General features: G+C 32.1%; 1 protein-coding gene across 13 annotated transcripts in view; it reads right to left on the bottom strand.

Moving 5' to 3' along the window:
• Positions 1-2,176: 2,176 nt before the first annotated feature.
• The window catches only part of LOC148612458 (bromodomain adjacent to zinc finger domain protein 2B-like), a 69,924-nt gene continuing 51,273 nt past the window's right edge, over positions 2,177-20,827 (bottom strand). For 11 of the 13 annotated variants that reach the window (XM_088593887.1, XM_088593886.1, XM_088593888.1 and 8 more), the window contains 14 exons: positions 19,784-19,858; positions 18,533-18,761; positions 18,078-18,134; positions 15,245-16,352; positions 14,553-14,711; positions 13,373-13,614; positions 12,058-12,230; positions 10,993-11,233; positions 10,599-10,688; positions 9,276-9,332; positions 8,196-8,351; positions 7,271-7,452; positions 6,208-6,351; positions 2,177-4,403 (listed from right to left, as the gene is read on the bottom strand). In XM_088593887.1, coding sequence (XP_088450013.1) covers positions 4,211-4,403; positions 6,208-6,351; positions 7,271-7,452; positions 8,196-8,351; positions 9,276-9,332; positions 10,599-10,688; positions 10,993-11,233; positions 12,058-12,230; positions 13,373-13,614; positions 14,553-14,711; positions 15,245-16,352; positions 18,078-18,134; positions 18,533-18,761; positions 19,784-19,858 — 3,106 coding nt within the window. In that variant the 3' untranslated portion in view covers positions 2,177-4,210. Of the gene's footprint in view, positions 4,404-6,207; positions 6,352-7,270; positions 7,624-8,195; positions 8,352-9,275; positions 9,333-10,598; positions 10,689-10,992; positions 11,234-12,057; positions 12,231-13,372; positions 13,615-14,552; positions 14,712-15,244; positions 16,353-18,077; positions 18,135-18,532; positions 18,762-19,783; positions 19,859-20,827 lie in introns of those variants that run through there. The other 2 variants (XR_015924413.1, XM_088593897.1) reach the window with 2 other exon arrangements.

Here is a 20,827-nt window from a genome sequence, read left to right as displayed (position 1 = left end):
TGACACAATAGTCTCTGATTTTATTTTCAATACCACCCAAAAAAATTAAATTAAAAAAGCTATAATATTAATGCAATGGTGCTATTGTTGGCCATAGACATTTGGTTTCCGTACCATGGCTAGGATGTCGAGTAATGGATTGATATCTGTATTGTACTACAGACTGTTTCATACCACAAATATCAGGCTGGGAATGATTTTTGATACCACCACATAAAATGTCACACGTCCATAGATACAAAAAATGAAATTACTCCAACTGACCTTTTAAGGTGAAATTGTGAACAAACACAAACTTGTTGCTACCTCTTTACAAGCTGAGCCTAGTACCATAAAAAGTTCCTACTATATACTGGCTCCCCAAACTTCCCCTACTCGGTATGTAGTATAACACATGTACTGATTGACCTACGCAGTATGTGGTGTAACACATGTGCTGATTGACCTACTCAGTATGTAGTATAACACATGTTGATTGACCTACTTGGTGTGTCATATATAGCACATTTTGATTGACCTACTCGGTATGTCATATATAGCATGTTTTAGTTGACCTACTCAGTATGTTATATAACACGTGTGCTGATTGACCTACGCAGTATGTGGTGTAACACGTGCTGATTTACCTACTCTGTATGTAGTATAACACATGTTGATTGACCTACTCGGTATGTCATATATAGCAAGTTTTGATTGACCTACTCGGTATGTCATATATAGCATGTTTTAATTTACCTACTCAGTATGTTATATAATGTGTGCTGATCGACCTACTCAGTATGTAGTATAACACGTGTGGTGATTGACCTACTCAGTATGTAACCTAACAAATGTGTTGATTGACCTACTAAGTATGTAGTATAACACATGCTGATTGACCCACTCAGTATGTAGTATACCACATGTTGATTGACCTACTCAGTATGTCATATATAGCACATTTTAATTGACCTACTCAGTATGTAGTATAACACGAGTGCTGATTGACCTACTCAGTATGTAATATAGCAAATATGTTGATTGACCTACTCGGTATGTCATATATAGCACGTTTTGATTGACCTACTCGGTATGTCATATATAGTATGTTTTCATTGACCTACTCAGTATGTAGTATAATGTGTGCTGATTGACCTACTCAGTATGTAGTATAACACAAGTGCTGATTGACCTACTCAGTTTGTAATATAGCAAATGTGTTGACTGACCTACTCAGTATACAGTATAACACATGTGCTGATTGACCTACTCAGTATGTAGTATGTCACATGCTGATTGATCTACTCGGTATTTAGTATAAAAAATGTTGATTGACCTACTTGGTATGTCACGTTTTAATTGTCCTACTCAGTATGTTATATAACACGTTTTGATTGACCTATTGTGTGTGTTCTTATGTTTCAGAATAAAATAGAACTGTTTTACATAGCCCTCTAAGACAATCATTACAGTTTTAAAGTTGTAATATAGAAGAGCATGGTTTTTTTGTGTTATTAGGATGGAACTTCAAAAAGAGATTCATTTTTAATGATATCCAAATCTTCCCTCATGCTTGGATATAGGGACTATGATTAAATAGAAAAACTGTAAAACAGACTTAGTTTAAAAACAATAAAGTCAAGCAAAAGCCTTTTACAATAAAAATTAGGTGTAAAAGGTGAAGTGGAGAGGTAAGAAATCACTGGTATTGTGGAATTCATTAAAAAATCAAAATTTGCAGAACTTAAGATAAACTTATAGCATCTTAGACTTTCTAATTACAAAGGCAATAGGAATAACATGTTATACTCCATGCAACAAGTTAGGGTATAATGGTTTTGTTACTTTGTATGTATAATTTTGGTTATTTTATGTTCTTTGTTGTGTGCGTTTTCCATGTCTGATTCTTTTGATTACTCTTTGACTCATTTGTCTGTGTGGTGCCTGGATATCCCCTCCATATTTTAAAGGATCTCCTTTAAACCTAAGTTAATGTTTAGAAGCAATAAAACATGGATGAGACTGATTTTTAGAGTTGGTCGAAGGGGACCCTTTTTTTCAGGTATAGAAACTGACCATTTCTAAAGAATGCAAATTTTGACAATTGGAGTATTATATATGTATTGTCCTTGTAACATTGATAACATTGGAAGTCTTTAACACAATTCACTACTACAAGGCAATTACAAATGCTACATTTAATAACTGAAATTTTATTTCAATTCCAAATATTTAAACATTGGTTCTGTACATTTTACCACATCTACACTGGGAGAATACACAAAGCATCAGGACACTTCATTTAAACAATTTTCAGGTAGTTTTTTTTCTATATTTAAATATTAACACACATGAGATTCATTTACACATTAATGAAATAGTAAAGGCATGATTAACTACAAATGAATTAACTGACTAAAGTTACTGTACATTTGTTAACATATGTGATATTGAGATAAAAAATCATTTTTTTTAATAAACACAAAACTGAAATTCCTCTCCAGCGAGAACATTTAGCTATTCCTAAATTAGTGTTTACACAATACAGTTGTTCATACTTCCTGAGATAATAGATGTGATATAAACAAGGCTCCAACTTAAAACATTGAGATTAATACCGACATGGTGGAAACACCTAATTTGATTTAACTTGTAATTTGTCCAATTTTCTTATCATGAATGTACAAAGTACCACTTCAATGTATCTAGTAAAATCAGTAACTCTCTTGAATTGTTATGTAAACTGATAAAAGCTGACAAAATCTGATCATAATGTAAAATAGCACAATAACCTTTTAGCTAGTAATAAAGTAGGTTGCACTATTCATTTCAAATGAGAATCTTCATTATCTGATTATGTATTTTTACAATACTAATAAATAGAGTGCAACATTCTAGAATTTAAGATACCCTCTTTATGGGGCAAATCCATTCACTGAAATAAAAAAACAGTAATTATACTAACAACTTTATATATCACTCCTTTGTTTGGGTAACTGGTTTGGCAAAATACCAACCAAAATAATGAAAAACTTGTACATTATCAATTACATACTGTGCTTTATGCATTTCATATTTACATGTTTCTTACAGAATTTTCCTAAACTAAAGCCAAACTCTTAAAAGGTGCTGTTGTAATATAAAAGTCAGAGTTTACTCATTACCTAGCCTGACCACTACTGAACTTATTACTGAGAAACTTCCATGGTTACTGCAATCAAACTCCTCAAAACTGTTCAGATCACTATCAGTTAAGAATTTTCTCAGGCTTAAGTAATTTTTCAAGTTTTGTGGCACTGAGTCCAGTTAAGTGATATTGAAGTTTAAATATTGAATACTTTCCACAAACAAAACTTTGACAAGTGTCAAGTATATAGGTTGTATTAAATATACCGGTAACTTCAAAAATTACTATAGCAAGAAAAACATTTATTAGTTTACATTCATTTACATAATATTTCTCTATGTTAATATGTATCATGAAAGGTAATGTTCTACATTTTGACCTTAAAAAACCTCACATACTATCATGATCTGACACAAATAAACAAGTCACCTAGTGCTTTTCAATGTTTAATACTACTTAAAACATTGTCTTTCTTTTCACTAAAAATTCCTGAAAACTTTATAAAGTAATAACCATTATGTACACAGGTCATAAATAAAAGCCTTTAATTACAAGCATTATGTCTAAGACATCTGGGTGAACAGTGGAATCAATTTAATAGAAATAAATCAAACATACAAAAAGTAAATCATTTCATGAATGATTTTGAACATATTGGTGAACTCAAAAACAATTAATATAGCAAAGTAAAAAAAATAAAAGTTAAACAGTAAAAAGAAAAAAATGAATGATAATTTGATCTCATGCATGTTCAAGAGCAAAGGAAAAAAAATGACTGAAATTGGTGAATAAAAAAGTCCAAGAAATTTAATTTGTTTAAATGCCCTAAACCTTTATTTCAAACAAATAAGGGACTATTGTGTTGATACTGATACAATATGGTGACCTTCTGAATCTATACTTCTATTCTTAGTCAGACTAATGTCACCCAGACCAATTTCAAATGAATGAAGGCTGTGAGTTTCCTGATGGTAAATAAGAATTTACAATAGAAAATGTTATCAGCAGTTGTAGGATGAGTTACAACAAAAGGTACAACAGATCTATATATGATGCTGGCTGGTAATTTACAATGAACACATAATTACAACAGATCTATTGGTATTATGAATCATCATCATCCCCTGTTTCTTTTGTTACTGTAGTAGTGGACATTAAAACTTCCCTCCATCGACTCTCAAAAAACTTTCTCATGGTGTGACCTGCCTTTCCTACATCAGATTCATCCTCATTAAAAATCATACAATTGTTGAATATAAGTCTGGCATCTGATGCAAAGTCTCCTCTTGTTTTGTACCTGCAATTTAAAATATATTCACAGGAGTTCCCTACACAACTTAAGCTTTTATTAATGTGTGGTTTTATCAAAAGTACAGATCTAAATACAGAAAGGACTATTGTCACATAAAAGTATAGCATATGTAGACCAAAAAGGTATTATTTGTTCCATGGATTTTTCTATACCATAAATCACCTTCCTGAAGGCAGTGTTTGAATTTTACATGGACTGGTACTTACATGAATTCCCCTTTGTTGGAATTCTGTAAACATTCAGATAACATATTAAGTAATATAAAAACATAATAGTGCTTTCCACTTCACAAGGTGACCAATTTTCACTATTTATTTATTTCTAAGTAAACCAACAAAAACACTTGTCCCATGAATAAGTTTGTTTAAAGTAAGTTGATCTTAGCATCATAAGATATCCTCATTATTTTTTATAGTTATAAGTACAAATGTAGCATGAAAATATAACGTATATAAACGGTGGTGGAAATTGAAGTCTAGCAAATACAGTTCCCTGATTCTTGAAAATTAACAACAACAACAACAACAAAAAAAACAGTAAATAAATCTTTATAAAGTTTTCTACATAAAGATTTGAGAAATCAGCTGAATGATGACTGTTGTATAGTGTTGATACAGATACTTCATTTCTTGTACATATTTCATGAATACATGCCATCATATTACTTGATTGAAATACAGAATTGTTTATTATAATTTTTTTAGAAAGCCAATATCAATTACCATATATTGCATTCATAAACTAATACCTGTACTTATTTATTGTTAATGATAACATGAAAGTCATCCAAGTTACAGCAATTTAAATCTTCTAATCATTTGTTAATGATTGATTTTTACTGCACATATAATTTTTTTACACTTTCCATATTTTCAACAGTACAGTATATTTGCCTAAAGTTGTGTTTGCAACAGTTTGAAAGGAAATACTATTTATAGGAAATACTATTCCCATAAATAAGTGATGATTTTGGAATTTATATAGCAGCAATCTTGAATTTTTGTAAAATTTTTACAAACATAAAAAATACATTGTACTTCATGATATGCTTATAGCTGAAATACTGCTGTTCGGGCATTAAACCCCAACAATCAATCAATTAATCATGTTTAATAACTTAAAGTGCATTATAAATTCATGCTCATTTAGTAGATGAAAAAACTAAGAGCATAAATTCTTACGACTTATATCTTAGCTCTAACCTCTGTTTATATATAAACTTTATGGAAGGTGTTCACTATGTAGTTTTAAAACAATAGTAATATGTGAATATGCTATGTTTTCAAATTGTTTTTTATGCAAGTATTTAAACTTCAGAATTTCATCAGGTGTTGAAGAAACCGCAACAAAAGGGGGCTTTATAAATTCTATGTATTTTATTACATGCACAAATATTGTCATAAAACACATGGTCAACTGAAAAAAGACCCTTTAATGAATGAAGGGTGTTAATACTAGAGGGCTGTCATCCATACATAAATACAGTAAAACTAATAATTTTTCCAAATAAGTCATGAAATTGTCTGTTCCCATGCTGTCCCATGGAAAAAAAAACATGAGGATTTTCAAAAGTTGTCAGGTATGCTGAATAGCTGTAAATTATAATCATCTTGTCATAATTTACCCCATAGTTGACAGCTATTCAAACTTAGACACACTTATCATCCACTTGTTTTTATGTAATTGTATTATTCAGTGTGTAACCTGTGTGTCCAATACACAACTCTAAGGTGACACTTCTCAATGATGTATTATTTAGTTACTTCATGTAATGCTATCTCACTCTTACCCATTGTCCCTGAGTTTATTTCTCATTGTTGTAAAATCCATTGGATTCTTAATGTACTTTTTGTATGTAGGAAACTGTTTGAAGTTAACAGGTTTCAGGAAAGGCCATCCATCATCATGTTTTTCCAAGTCTGTCAATACTAGTCTACAACAAAAATATATATACACAAACTGTTGTACTAGACCCTGGAATAAATTATACTAACTGTTGTACTAGGCCCTGGAATAAACTTGCACTAACTGTTGTACTAGGCCCTGGAATAAACTTCTACAAACTGTTGTACTAGGCCCTGGAATAAACTTGCACAAACTGCTGTACTAGGCCCTGGAATAAACTTATACTAACTGTTGTACTAGGCCCTGGAATAAACTTCTACAAACTGTTGTACTAGGCCCTGGAATAAACTTGCACTAACTGTTGTACTAGGCCCTGGAATAAACTTACACTAACTGTTGTACTAGGCCCTGGAATAAACTTACACTAACTGTTGTACTAGGCCCTGGAATAAACTTCTACAAACTGTTGTACTAGGCCCTGGAATAAACTTCTACAAACTGTTGTACTAGGCCCTGGAATAAACTTGCACAAACTGTTGTACTAGGCCCTGGAATAAACTTATACTAACTGTTGTACTAGGCCCTGGAATAAACTTCTACAAACTGTTGTACTAGGCCCTGGAATAAACTTATACAAACTTGTAATAGGCCCTGAAATAAACTTGCACTAACTGTTGTACTAGGCCCTGGAATAAACTTATACTAACTGTTGTACTAGGCCCTGGAATAAACTTATACTAACTTTTGTAATAGGCCATGCAATTTTATACAGAAAGCCTAATGAAGGACTAACCTAAAACTTTGATTTGTTAATACCAGTAAATAGGAGTAACTTTCAAACGGATTGATTTTCTAATTTTGACTTTTTTGCTTTCTGTTCCACCATTTTATTCATTATTTTACACCTCCATTTTCTGTAAGCTATTTCATCTGTTCATTAAATTTCCTCACTTCGGTTTTTTATCCACTAAAGGTTAGCCATAAATCTTCAATAAGTAGTCACTTACCTACAGACTATCATATCATCAGACTGTTCCGCTGTTTTAAGTTTCTCAGCATTTTTACCCCTCTTTTTCTCAACAATAGGAACTTCTACAGGTTTAGATGATGTATCAGAATCTCTTCTCTCCCTAGTAACAAAGCTTTCTCTTCTCTTTTTAGGACTTCTTCTATTTTTCTTCTTCATACCCTACAAACAGTTTACTACTTGTTTCCGACTACAAAAAATGCTACATATCTATAACAAGTCTACTTTTCATTTGCCTAAAATAAATTAAAAGTCTGATGAACTTGTACAGATTCTGGAAACATTACAGTTCTTCACACATGGTGGGAATACTTTACAGATAACCTCATGAACCTGTGATGTAAACAAATGCAGCAAGTAAATTTCGAAAAGAAAATAATTAGCCTTTCCTACCATACAGTCAGAGCTACATTTTTTTCAAGGCAGGTTAGGTTCTTGACAACAGCAAGTGTAGCATGGGACAGCAGAGAAGAATACATATACATTTTTCCCAAACTTTTCAAACAGATCATATTCACTTCTTTTAAATAGAAAAAAAAGAAAACACTCAAGACTATCAGAAAAGATATACGGTAGTTATTTTTCACTGCACATACCGTAGATCAATATATATATTTTCATTTGTTTGATTTAAGGAAATGTTAAAATTTCTTCCTAAGAACAGTCATCTTCTTGGTACTTCTTGGACATGACTTTTTGTAACGGTATATTTAGGAACCTTATGGAAATATAAGATACATGTAATAACAGTAGAGCTCACACTAATTCAGTGCTAGCTAATAATTAACATTTAAGCATTATTCAAAATAATTAAAAATTATAATTAAAAAACAATTTTTACATCTTCTAAAAGATTGCACCCATGCAAGTACTGTATAGTTCTAAACAAATAAACTTCAGTGTACCTGATTAGCTAAACATGACGGACAGGAATATTTTCTAGGCATTCGAGGTAGTGGTGGATCTAAACAGTCAATATGTACAGCTCTAGGACAGTGATCACACTCAACAATCTTTCCATTCTTTTTACCACATACAACACAACAAGGCTCTCCTGTTGCCTGTTAAAAAAAAATCAGAATTCACAGGTTTTTTGTCACTGAAAAGACTATGAGACCAATTATCCATCATATCATATAAAAAAATGCAAAAGAATATTGATGAGAACCTGGTAGAAATCTAATCATCTATTGAATAAAATTAACTGTGTAAGGCTTTGATGATTTATTGTGTCAAAAAAGTATGGAACCCTTACAACAAAGACAGTAAAGGAAACATGACTTTGTTGTGAAAGGCTGAGGCCAAAAAAATATTAATAATTAAATTTTCATCCTGTCCCGCTCCTAAAAAATTGACAAAAATTTCAAAATCAGGATTTTTGTTTTAGTTTTGAGATAGTATAACACACAAATCTTTCATTTCTTGGTGACTAAAATGATGTTTCTTCCCTGAAACTGATGTGGCTTTGGATTTTTAGTCAGCTAAATTAGTAGCTAAATTAGGCTAGCAAAAATCTGGTAAGAAAATAAAAGATAAGAAATAAAATCCTCCCACCTGCCCCATATTTTTTGTGAAGATTGGATGAGAATTTACCATGTAAGTTTACTTGGCCTTACATAGGGTACAACCTATCAAACATTAAGCTGAATGCCACATTTCAGATTTGTTCCAATGAAGAGCTGCTGAGATTCATGTGATGAAAAGGACAGATATAACATCAGTAATAAAACTTAAAATGATCACAACACCTGATGGCATGAGCATAATAACAATTGTCTTAATAGCCAAGGAAAAATATCATGGGATACTTTTTTTTCTGAAAATTTAACATTGCATTCAGTATTGAAATATAAATATAACAGATGCATGCAATGTAACTTTACTAACCATGTAAAATAATTTGTTAACATCTGTTGAATAACTTAATTCCAAAAAAACAAATAATTTTGACAAACAACTTCAACATTGTTATGATTTAAACTCACCTTAGATATACAAGCATAACAGTACCAGTCTCCTTCAGGAATATTATCCATTTTTGGCTGTAACATAAAATTTACACATTAAAAGAGACTTCCCATTATGTCAGGCTTGTTTATTATATCCCAGAAAAAACAGGCCAAACATATACATACATCAATAGAATGTCCAAGTTTTGCTTATCAACAACTTTATGCTGCAGTCCATTATAAACAGAAAATAAATGTAATATGTTTTCATACATAAACATATGGAGAACACATAGACCAAATTAGTGGGCAGAACTTGTTCATCTCATGTACCATGTTTTCTTTAGTTATGACTACCAATAGATAATTCTCCTCATATCTTAGTTATGACTACCGATAGATGATTCTCCTCACATCTTAGTTATGACTACCAACAGAATCTTATATCCTCATTTTATATCCTCAGTTATGATTGCCATTAAATTATATCCTCACATTTTAGTTATGATTAACATTATATTAAATCCTCACATTTTAGTTATGACTACCAATAGATTATATCCTCACACTTAGATTTGATTAGCATATTGATAAATTTCAAGCTTCAGTTTCATACAGATTCATTTACTTTGTTCCCACTTATTCCCCAGTGGAATATACAAAAAATGTACATGTAACCCCATAAATAAATACCAGTTTCAGTTTTATGATATGGCACCTTGTAACACAATTTCATAGAGATCCATTCATTTCAACTTAAATCAATATGCAGACACATGGGAAAGACTTAGTCTTGTCTCTTTTTTGGCTCATTATTCCTTAAAATTTCAAGTAGTACACAATAAAATCAACCTCAGTATTCCATTGATAATGGGACCTTGTGGTAGAAATTCATAGACTTTGACTTAAGTTATTTAGTGAAGTTTATAAAATGCATTTGGTCCCGTTTTGGTTCCTTAATTTTAAACAGGGCCATATCCCAAACATCAATCAAAACCTTGCTTTTGTGGTATGGAACCTTGTAGCACATTTTCATAAGGATCCATACATTTGTACTCAAGATTTTATCCAGTAAAACAGAAAGATTTTGGGTCTATAACTAATATATGGCTAGGATAATTATCCAATAGTCAATCAAAAATGAACGTTTGTGTATGGAACTTCATGGTTCAATTGCATGGAAGTAAATAAACTAATACTTGAGTTTTACTATTAAATCTTATCAAATGCTTGTTTTTGGTCCCTTTTTAGTCTCTTATTATTGGGTTTGGGTTATAACCCTCACAATTAATACAAGCTTTACTGTTGTGGTGTAGATCTTTGTTGTAAAACCTTATTAAGATCAAATATAATTTTTACCTTAAAGCAGTAAGTATGGTAGCCTTTATCACAGCCATCACATAACAGAAGCATAGCTTCATTATCATCCTTACGACAGATTTGACAAAGCTGAAAGTGAAAACATTTCTTCATAATCCAGTATTCATAATAATACTGTAGAAAAAGTAACTATTTAATCACTACAAAGTAAAACATTCAAATTTGATGCTTACAAGAAAACATGTAATAACTATTTTCTTTTTCATAACAAACTAAACTAAAGAGAACTGCTTTACTGAATGAATATTTCAGGTAAAGAATTTTAAATGTTTACATGATCTTTCATAAAGAAATTTTACTCTTAAATGACAGAGCATGTATAATTTAGATTAAGCAATATTTATAGCATAAGAAACAACAAAAAAAAACATACCACTTTCATAATAGATTTTTCCCATGATATTGCATTGTTCAGTAAGTAAACACACATTGTCAACTGAGCTGGGGATGTTGCCATGGCAACCGCATTTCTCCATGTCAGTAGACCAGAAGACACTTGCACTGGAACAGAAGGGGTGGTGTCTTCATTTTCATCACCAGTATCATCCAAATGATTTGAATCACGACTTTCACTCAGACTTGAGGCTGTTATACTTGATATTTTAATCTGTTGACTACAAATAGAAATACTATACTTTGAGTTTTATATTGCCTTTAATGTGTAAATTGGACCAACTTGTTATCTACTGTTAAGCCATAATCCATTTTTAGGATCACTTTTATGTAGTTTGAAGTGTAAACTGGCTTCCTGTCCAGTGCTTGATAATGACCAGTGTTCAACAATAAATACTGTGTTTTGTGTTGTTCCCAAATAAAAACTTAATTATCTTGGATTATTATTTTTTTTATTTGTCAAGTTCAATTTTAAAAATTTTAAGGAGGAAATGACTGAATTTGCAGTCAGACTGTAAAAGATGACATTTTCTATAAAACATATTTTCTTTCACATCAGTTCATGACCGACATTTTCTATAATAAAACATGTAAAAAACTTTGTAGACACCACTGCTTTCTTAACAAAAAAAATAAGGTTTACTTGTCTGAAGTTTTTAGTTATTTCAAATTTGAACAATCCATCCCTTCAATCAATCACTTTATTATCAGCAAAATGAATATACTAAATAATACAGCACTTGTAAATAACTTACTGTCCTCAAGGTTTATTGTTATCATCAAGCACAGGTAATGTGACACTCTGATTTTGGAATTTTTAAAGGTTGTAAACAAGCATGCCCATTGAGAATATAATACAAACTTTGGTTTCATAACAACAGATGAAACTATTCTTAACTTAACAAAATGATAGCTGTACAATTATAATTTTGTCAAACAGTTACAAAAAAATTATCATGCATGGGTCAGGCAAGTGTAACTGTGCAAATATTTTCTTTGACTAATGAAATATACATACTGTTCTACATAAAAACTATCTACTCACTTCTTACAAAGAGGAGGTTTAAGATATCTCCTTTCAATGTTGGGTTCTAGTTTAACTAGCTTGTCCCTAGCAACATCTAAAGGATATCTTTCATTTTCCTTCAGATCAGACTGAGATCTTCTGACTAACTTAATGTCAGATTCGTCTGAAATTCTCTGTGGTACCTTCCAGCCCTAAAAGTATTTAAAAGATGTCAGTACAAATGCTCATACACCCTTACACATTACTCAAAAAGTTATGATAATTCCTGAGAATAAATTATGATTATTATGAAACTGGGGAATTCCCCATGCATTCAGTGTAATATGAAATTTATTGGATGGGCACAACAGGAATATGTAATTCATAAAGTTGTACATAACTACATATATCTAAAAACAATTTCATCATTTTTTCATTGCAGAATGAAAACAATATTAGTGTCATGTTGAAAAACAATGACTTTGAATGTATAAGGCTCAGAAACTGGAGAAATATAATGAGAATAGGTATGGTGTATATGTCAATGAGACAACCCCCACCCCCATTACGAAAATGTCAGCCCAAGCCAGGCCCCCCACTGGTCTTAAATGAACAACAAAGAACACTCACAACACTGGGCAACCTGCAGCTGGCCCAGTGACATCATTATACACAAGTACAGTGAAAGAGTTGCCCCTATATACTCAAGTAACATATAAATAAACTAAAGGTGAAAACGAAACAAGACATACATAGGCCAGGGAAAGGTGCAAAGATGTGGCAGGGTTAAAGTACTTTGTTGTGATCACAACTCTCCCCCTTTGAAATCAGGCCACAGTGGAAAAAATATAACACAATTAAACACACCTAAAAATCTGTTCAAAAAGAGTCCCTTGTTACAATGGAAATAAAGAAACTGAATATAAATTACATAAATGACTACTAGCAATTAACCATTATCATTACCATGAACTAATGCCACAACTTTTATTATTTTTCCCTATATTTATATATTTACTATGTTGTGAAAAACTTTCAAAGTTATTGCAACAAAAATGATATTTTTAGGCAACATTCATCCCTTAATGCACCTACCCCTTTGTATATATAATTGGTCCTGCAATTCTCAAAAATTTAACAATGATGTCCTGGTACTTTCCATAATTTTTTTTTATAGTTTACAGCAACAGCATAAACCAATAACCAACTTTTTAAAAGGAAACAGATGCCATAGGAAGCATCTTGCTAAATGTTTCAAAAGGATTGAAATCTTAATGTATTTCATTATATGCTTCTTTACAATCATGCACAATTACGGTAATAACTTCAGTAAAGCACAACAAATGGCTTGTACCTTTATTTGAAGACTAGCTGAAGCCACTCTTTCCTCCAAGTTTTCTATTAGGTCAAGGACTGAAAGCTCCACCTGGTGAGCATGGTCTATGATAGTCTGTTCCTTGGTTTCTTCTTCAGCTTTTTTCTTTTTCCTTCCTCTTTTCTTTTTCTTTTCCTCGCCATCTTCTTCCCCCTTTTTCTCTATTTCTGATGGTTCATTTTCCTCAGATTCAGATGAGTCTGAGACTTCAAATGACACAACTGTACAAACACACGCAACATTTATTATTTCAAAATGTGTATTTCATTTTTTTTATTTTAAGAAAACCAGGATATAAACCACTTAACAGCTTTTGATAAAACTCTATAGGGAGTAAAGGAATCAAATTTAGATGTGCATGAAGGAAGATAAAGATTATCTGATGGCTGCTAATAGTTATTACCCAACTATGAAAAGGTATTCACATGACTGAAGTCTACCTGCATGAAGCAAGGGTTTTTTCATCTTGTGTACTTGCTCACAGTATTTCCAAGTAGATTTACCAACAATTTGCCTGTAAAATTATGTTGACATTTCAGGAGTAGTGTCAAATTGTTGTCCAAACAAAATGTGTATGCCAATAAAAAAAACCTTAAACATTATACATATATGCAGGGAAACTGCAATTATTTGCGGATATATAAGACTTCACAGTTTTTTTTATGGCTATATGAATTCACTTATATATTCTATATTTTTTTTATCAAAGAGACAATAAATGAACTAAGGGATATCTGTAAATGTGCTGTAAACCAGATTCAGAATAAAGCTCCTCAAATAAGTTTTTCTTGTCTAAGTAGAATTTGCCCATATAAAGTACAAAATATATGTTTTTAGAGCAAAAATATGACTATTATATGATCTGAATGAAATAAAATTCCGAAGAAAAACAGAAGCACTGACAAGATATTGCTTAGAAACAAAAGTTTATCATATTTTTTTACAATTTTACATGTAGCACAAATAAAATAGAAAAAAATACCAATTATCTACAGATTTTATTCTACCATTAAACCAGTGTAAAATCCCTATCATTATTGTATATGTATCTTACAAAATAATTCTGTTAGCATTCAATGAGAAGGATAAGGTACATATAAAACATTAGCATTCAAGGAAGATAATGATTTTTCATCCTTAAACATCTATGTTTACTTGCCATTTTTGTCTCCCTTTGTGCATGATTCGCAAGCATACTCCTGGAATTTCTGTATAATCTTTTGCAGGTTTTTCTCTCTTATGCCTCGAGGATGGCAACATCTCATTAGATCTCTCACCTGGTCCTGTTCAACAATTCTCCACCATCCTTGTGTCATTTCTGTTACAATTTAAAAATGTCTCATCATTATATAAGATATGTAAGACAAATAATTGCAGGATAAGAGATAAAAGTCATGATAGTTAAATGAATTCAAAATGCACAGTTAAAAGGTAGAATTCAATAACAAAGTCAGCATAATCCTATTGTCTTCTCTGAAATATAGCTGCTATTCATTTACACAAAAATGACAATTACTGTATTATTTGGAGTAATTTTTTTTTAAAAATGTTCATATTGTACTTTTCAAAACCAGATTTAAATGATTAAAGAATACTCTTCCAAGTTACCATAAATAAACCTACAAAAACATGAAGTCAATCAAAAACAATCAACAATTTTGTGGATACAACCATATCATACTAATAGAAACAGATCAAAATAACATATGATTTTACAAAGAAAAAAAATTAATAAATTAGCAAAACTGAAAGTAAATGAACTGAAAAAAAAAGTAAAATCTGAAAATGGAAAAAGCAGAATTCTGTTAGAGAGGAGAAGGAAATCATGTCAGTTAATTAACATACTTTTACCTTTAGGAATAGCTTGAGGTTCATCATAAGTGTTCATTTCCATTGAATCAAACCATCCAGAATTACCTTCATTTTTCGGAGTGTCTGGAACTTTAAAAGAACTGTCTAACAATGAATCATTTACACCATTCAAGTCTGTAGCTAACTGTCCCATTTGGAATGATGAAAATGTATGATTTTGACTTGGAAAGGCACCAACTGGAAACGGTGAAAAGAAAGGTAGAGTGCTAAATGGGCTTGCTAAGCCATGCTGCGAGTTGATTTGTGCTACTGACAGATCATTACAAGGTAGTCTAGGTAATATACTAAACCATGGTTTTTTATCTTCCTCAAAGGACTTGGCCATTTGATCAGGAGCCATGGGAAAAGCATTAAATGCTGATGATGATTTAGACAGTTTTACATCGTCTTTTTCTTTCTTTAAAAGCGTATCGATGCTGAGGAAACTAGACTTTGAGTCGGATGACTGTGAGGATTTCTGCTGAGGAGCAGGTAATGGACTAGAGTTTAATGATAGTGGCTCATTGTTTTGATTTGACAGTGAATTAAACATTGTATGGAATGGTGAAGGGGCAGAAGAATATGGAGTAATGAGCGGTGATGAGTGAGCAGCAGGAATTACATCACTAGGTTCTGATTTGACTAACTGACACAGATCACTTAGTTTGTTAGATGACGGTGTCTGTAGGAAAATATTGTTTGATTCAGACTGCTGACTTGATGCTGCCTCACCATTTAAGCAAGATTTAACTTCATCAGAATCTTTTTTGTCATCTTTTGTATTTCCTGAGATATCACATTTCTCTGAACTCACACTTTTATCACAAAAATCTACTTTCTTCACATCTTTCAGTGTATCAGGTTCTTTTGCCTTGTTTATTTCCTTAGAAGAATCTTTTTCTGTTTCCTTTTTGATTTGCACTCTTTCTGATTTCACTTCAGGTTGAATACTGATTTCATCAAAGTCTCCAGATTCTAATCCTTCTACATAAACTCCTCCTGCCTTAGGGAGCACCCAGTATCTACGCCTATATCTATCTTGTCCTAACATTATAGCACGTACTCTGTGTGAGGCTTTGAAAACTTTTGCTCTTTGTTGTGCATGTTGCTGAAAAGTTGAAACTTGTTTAATGTGTACAGCAAGTATTAATGGAATATAACATTGAAAATATTTAGGGTTCTTTATTTTTATATAAGACTTCCTATGTACCTACTTTGATTAAAACTAAATTAAAGATGTTAGGACAGTATTACTCTCTGGAAAAGTGTTTAAATTAAAAGAAAATAACACTACAAAAATGAGTGGATAAAATATTGCTTTGAATATTAAATTATTAATTCTGAATGAAAAGAAATTGTGCTTGTCATAAAGCTTAGTCAAAAATTTCCTCTTTTGTTGATTTCCAAGAAATGACAAATAAATAATGTATTATCAAATAAAAAGAGAAATACTGTGAGCAAGCACACAAAGAGAATACCCTCACTTCACATGAATTGAAATGTAAAAACCTTTAATTTGGATTATCTCCCTTAGGAGTCATCCAACAGTAATAATATTCCTTCATGCAAATCTATATATGATGCCCGAAGATCTTTCAAAATTTCATCAAAATCCCTAGAGCAGTTTAGGAGGAGTAGCACTTGTGAAGTTTAAACATGTAAAACCTTTAATTTGGATTATCTCCCTTCAGACTCCCCAACAGAAAATACATCCCTACATGCACATCTACACATGATACCCAACCATCCTATGGAATTTTATTAAAATCCCTAGAGTGGTTTAGGAGGAATTTGCGCTTGTGTGATAGATGGACAGATGCACAGGATGATTCCTACATACACCCCCCCCCTTTTCAAACTTTCTTTGCTGGGGTTATAAAAATCAAAATGTTTTCTTATGAGTTATTTGGTTTTTTTCAATTAAAGAACCTTAGTGAGCACACTCAAATACCTTATGTGTCCCCATGTTTGATACCTTTTTGTAAATTTGTTCATAAGCGAAATATGTGTAGAAGGACCCCAATAAACAAGAGGCTCCAAGGAGCCTAAATCACCCACCTTGTTGAATTTTGCCTTTCAAAGGCAATAAATTTAACAAAAAGTTGTCCAACAATTTTGACTCAAGAGGTCTTTGGTAGAGCTTATCATAACGATCATTTCAACAATTGAAAGTTTCTTTTAATCCATCATAGTTTTCAATATATTGACTGAAAACTGTTAAAAAAAGTCATTTTTCCCCTGTCAAGGGCAATAACTCTTACAAGGAGTCACCTGACAACTTTTATCCCTTAAAACTTTTGTAGTCCTGGTACTAAGGATCATTTAAGCTATCGAAAGAATTTGTCTAAACCTTACGGTTTTGGAGATATATGTAAAAAACTAGTCTGACCGCTATGTTCTTTTTTTAGTAACGGTGGCCATGTTTTTTTACGAAATCAAAAATCCCCACATCACTTCTATGCAGGATACCCCAAGGAACATTCATACCAAGTTTGTTTCTAATTAATCCGGTAGTTTCAGAGGAGAAGAGTTTTGTATAATTGTTAACGATGACGACGACAGACGCCAAGTGATGGCAATAGCTCACATGGCCTTTGGCCAGGTGAGCTAAAAACCATGTCAATATCTGTAAGATCAAAAAAAGGCTGCAAAACTGAAGATGGACTGATGGACGTGTCAAAAACATTATACCCTACGCAACTTCGTTGTGTGGTGTATATTAGTTACAAAAAGAGAACCAGCCAAAACACAATTATGAATTAAAAGTTACTGAACAAGTTAATTTTCAACATCATCACTATCACCACTAACTTGCTTAGAATTTAATATTTACCTTCTGCAGTTTTTCAATTTTTTTTTCACAATCTTCAAGAGATAAATTATCATCTTCCTATGAAAAAAAGTACATCAACCAATATCAATAATACATATCAGTGACTGATGCCCATCCTTTAAACACCACCAATAAACTACTTGAAATGAAAAATGCAAAAAAACCTTACTTACTGGTAAAAACTTAGATCCATGATTTTATTTTATCACTTAAAATTTTATACACATGAATATATACATTATATGTATCAAATTTTGTATTATTTTTTTTTCGGCATGCCAATGTTTCTCTAATTTATGATCAATGTACCAGATGTGGATCAAAGTTAAAATAAATCTGCAGGACCTTTATTCAACTTACAAATAAAGAAAAGAAACCCCCATTTCATAATATAAATGACCCTTGACTTGTAAAGGATATAAAAGTATGTATAACAGCGTATATACAATATTTACTTCTGCTTCTCCTTCTTGTTCTTTGACTGACTGATTCTCTTCATACTCATTACAACTTTCATCTTCTTTCTCATCTTCATCATCTGTAGCACGTTTACAGGTATTGATCATGGTACTATCCTCTCCAGTCAACATGCTATCTTCACCATCTTTAGTTCCAGTATTGCTTTCTTCATCCTTCACGGGGGCTACAGGTCTCTTATACATTTTAGTTTGGATCACTCTCAATCTATAAAAACAAGATTAATAAACAATATCAAAAAAGCAAACTTTGTCAGTTGAGTGCAAAATAAAAACAAAAAATAATCGGATGAATTTCTGAATTTTCTCTCCCTCTTTTTTATTTCTTCGTTGGTTTGATTCATTTAACAATTATTTAACAAAGAGTTGACCTCCATGATTTGTGCATGTGATCCTGTCCTGACTAAATAAAAATCTCCTACAAACAAGATAAGTCTTCTATTAATGTACTTTCTTCCCTTCAATCTCTATACAAATAATTTGTGAAAGACAATATTTTTCTAGCCAAGTCAGATATCAAGTCAGGGTGCCTTCACTTAATACTACCACTTAAGGTATGAAAGCTATAAAACTTGTCAGGTTACCAAATTGATTTCATATAGAATACTGCTCAAATATGACTAATAAATCTTGGATCTTGTACCTGACTTAGTCAATTATAAGTACTGCATATCAGCATTATATTTTAAAGGTGTGATTTAAATTACCCTGTTAGCACTTAATTGCGAACTAACATACTATTTTACATTTTTGAAAAAATATGAAGATACCATTAGCATAATTTTAAAACTATTCATTATATCATATCAAATCATGGGAAAAACTCAAAAATTCATTACTTGTAAACAAAGATTGAAAAGTGATTGAAAAACTGGCATGTGAAGAAAAATATACATTGGACAACATCAGAAATTGAATTGATACCATCCGTGAGAGACCCAACAGGGTAGTCAAGGAAATTAAAAACCCCATTAGTAGTAATTGAATTGATACACAAGGTACATTGTTGGGTTATTAAAATTAGTATTTTCTATGATTGCCATACATTTATGTTGTTGCAAATAAAAAAAACAGATGATTTTTACAGCCGAACAGAATAATTTCCAACACTTGCACAACAGTGGATGATCTTCAGTTAAGTTGTTTCAAGAGGTTTACCTCAGAATATAAGCTTCAAATGAGGATATGGTAATGCTCCAGCAGGATAGTTACATTCTTATGTATACTTACCTCCTCAACTTTCCTTCTATCACCCACTTATCTCTCCTTATGTCACCCATGTGATCCAAATTTTTCTCAATCTCACTGTAAACGATAACAATATTCATACTTAATGTTTTTTTTTTTGTGATAGTTGAAATGACCTCTACCAAATTGTACAGCCAGTAACAGTAGGTAACACAGTTTTAAATAAGGTGGGTTCCTTCTATGCTTCATGGCAACATTAATTTTCTTATGGTAATAAACTGCTCTGTCATTCTCTTATCTATGTATTATATTTAAGTTAGGAAGATCTGAAAAATTCCTAACGATGTTAGAACTGTCAAATTTGCGATGCAAATTTTTGGTCATTCCCTCCGCGAGACTCGAACTCGTACCGCTGTGACATCTATGGCAACACCGCCTGCACAAAGTCCAGCACCCTAGCCCTAGCTGGCCGAGTGGTCTAGGGCGCTGGACTTTGTGCAGGCGGTGTAGCCATAGATGTCATCGCAAATTTGACAGTTCTAACATCGTTGGGAATTTTTCAGACCTTTCTATACGTTTACATATCTTCCCTGTATCAATTTGATCTGATGGAGCAGTGTAGCGAATAGAGTCGTCACATTCTGAGACGTTGTATAATATTGATTTGTTGTGAAATGCATCATTAATTTGATCCTCTATCCTACATAATAACACCTAGATGAACTGTCCCGTACTACCATACATCGTGTACTAAGTTACAGCCCTAGATTAATCCTACGAGTAGGAATGACCCGGCCAGCAAAAGCTATCTTTTTATATAGCCTAGCTGGCCGAGTGGTCTAGGGTGCTGGACTTAGTGCAGGCGGTGTTGCCATAGATGTCACAGTGGTACGAGTTCGAGTCCCGCGGAGGGAACGACCAAAAATTTGCCTCGCAAATTTGAGTTTTAACATATATATGAAAAAATTCTTTAAAAAAAAACATTACACAAACAGTACTTTTAAGGCAAAAAGAGGGTAGTAAGTCTGCAACAGAAAAAAAAGTGAATGGCAACTGGATTCACATAAATCCACAAGCATTAATGTA

Source organism: Perna viridis, chromosome 7 (genome assembly GCF_037379345.1).
Source record: "Perna viridis isolate PV_CMFRI_1.1 ecotype Kerala chromosome 7, ASM3737934v1, whole genome shotgun sequence".
NCBI lineage: Eukaryota > Metazoa > Mollusca > Bivalvia > Mytilida > Mytilidae > Perna > Perna viridis.
Note: the sequence above shows the minus strand (reverse complement) of the source record. Positions and strands in the feature narration are given on the sequence as shown.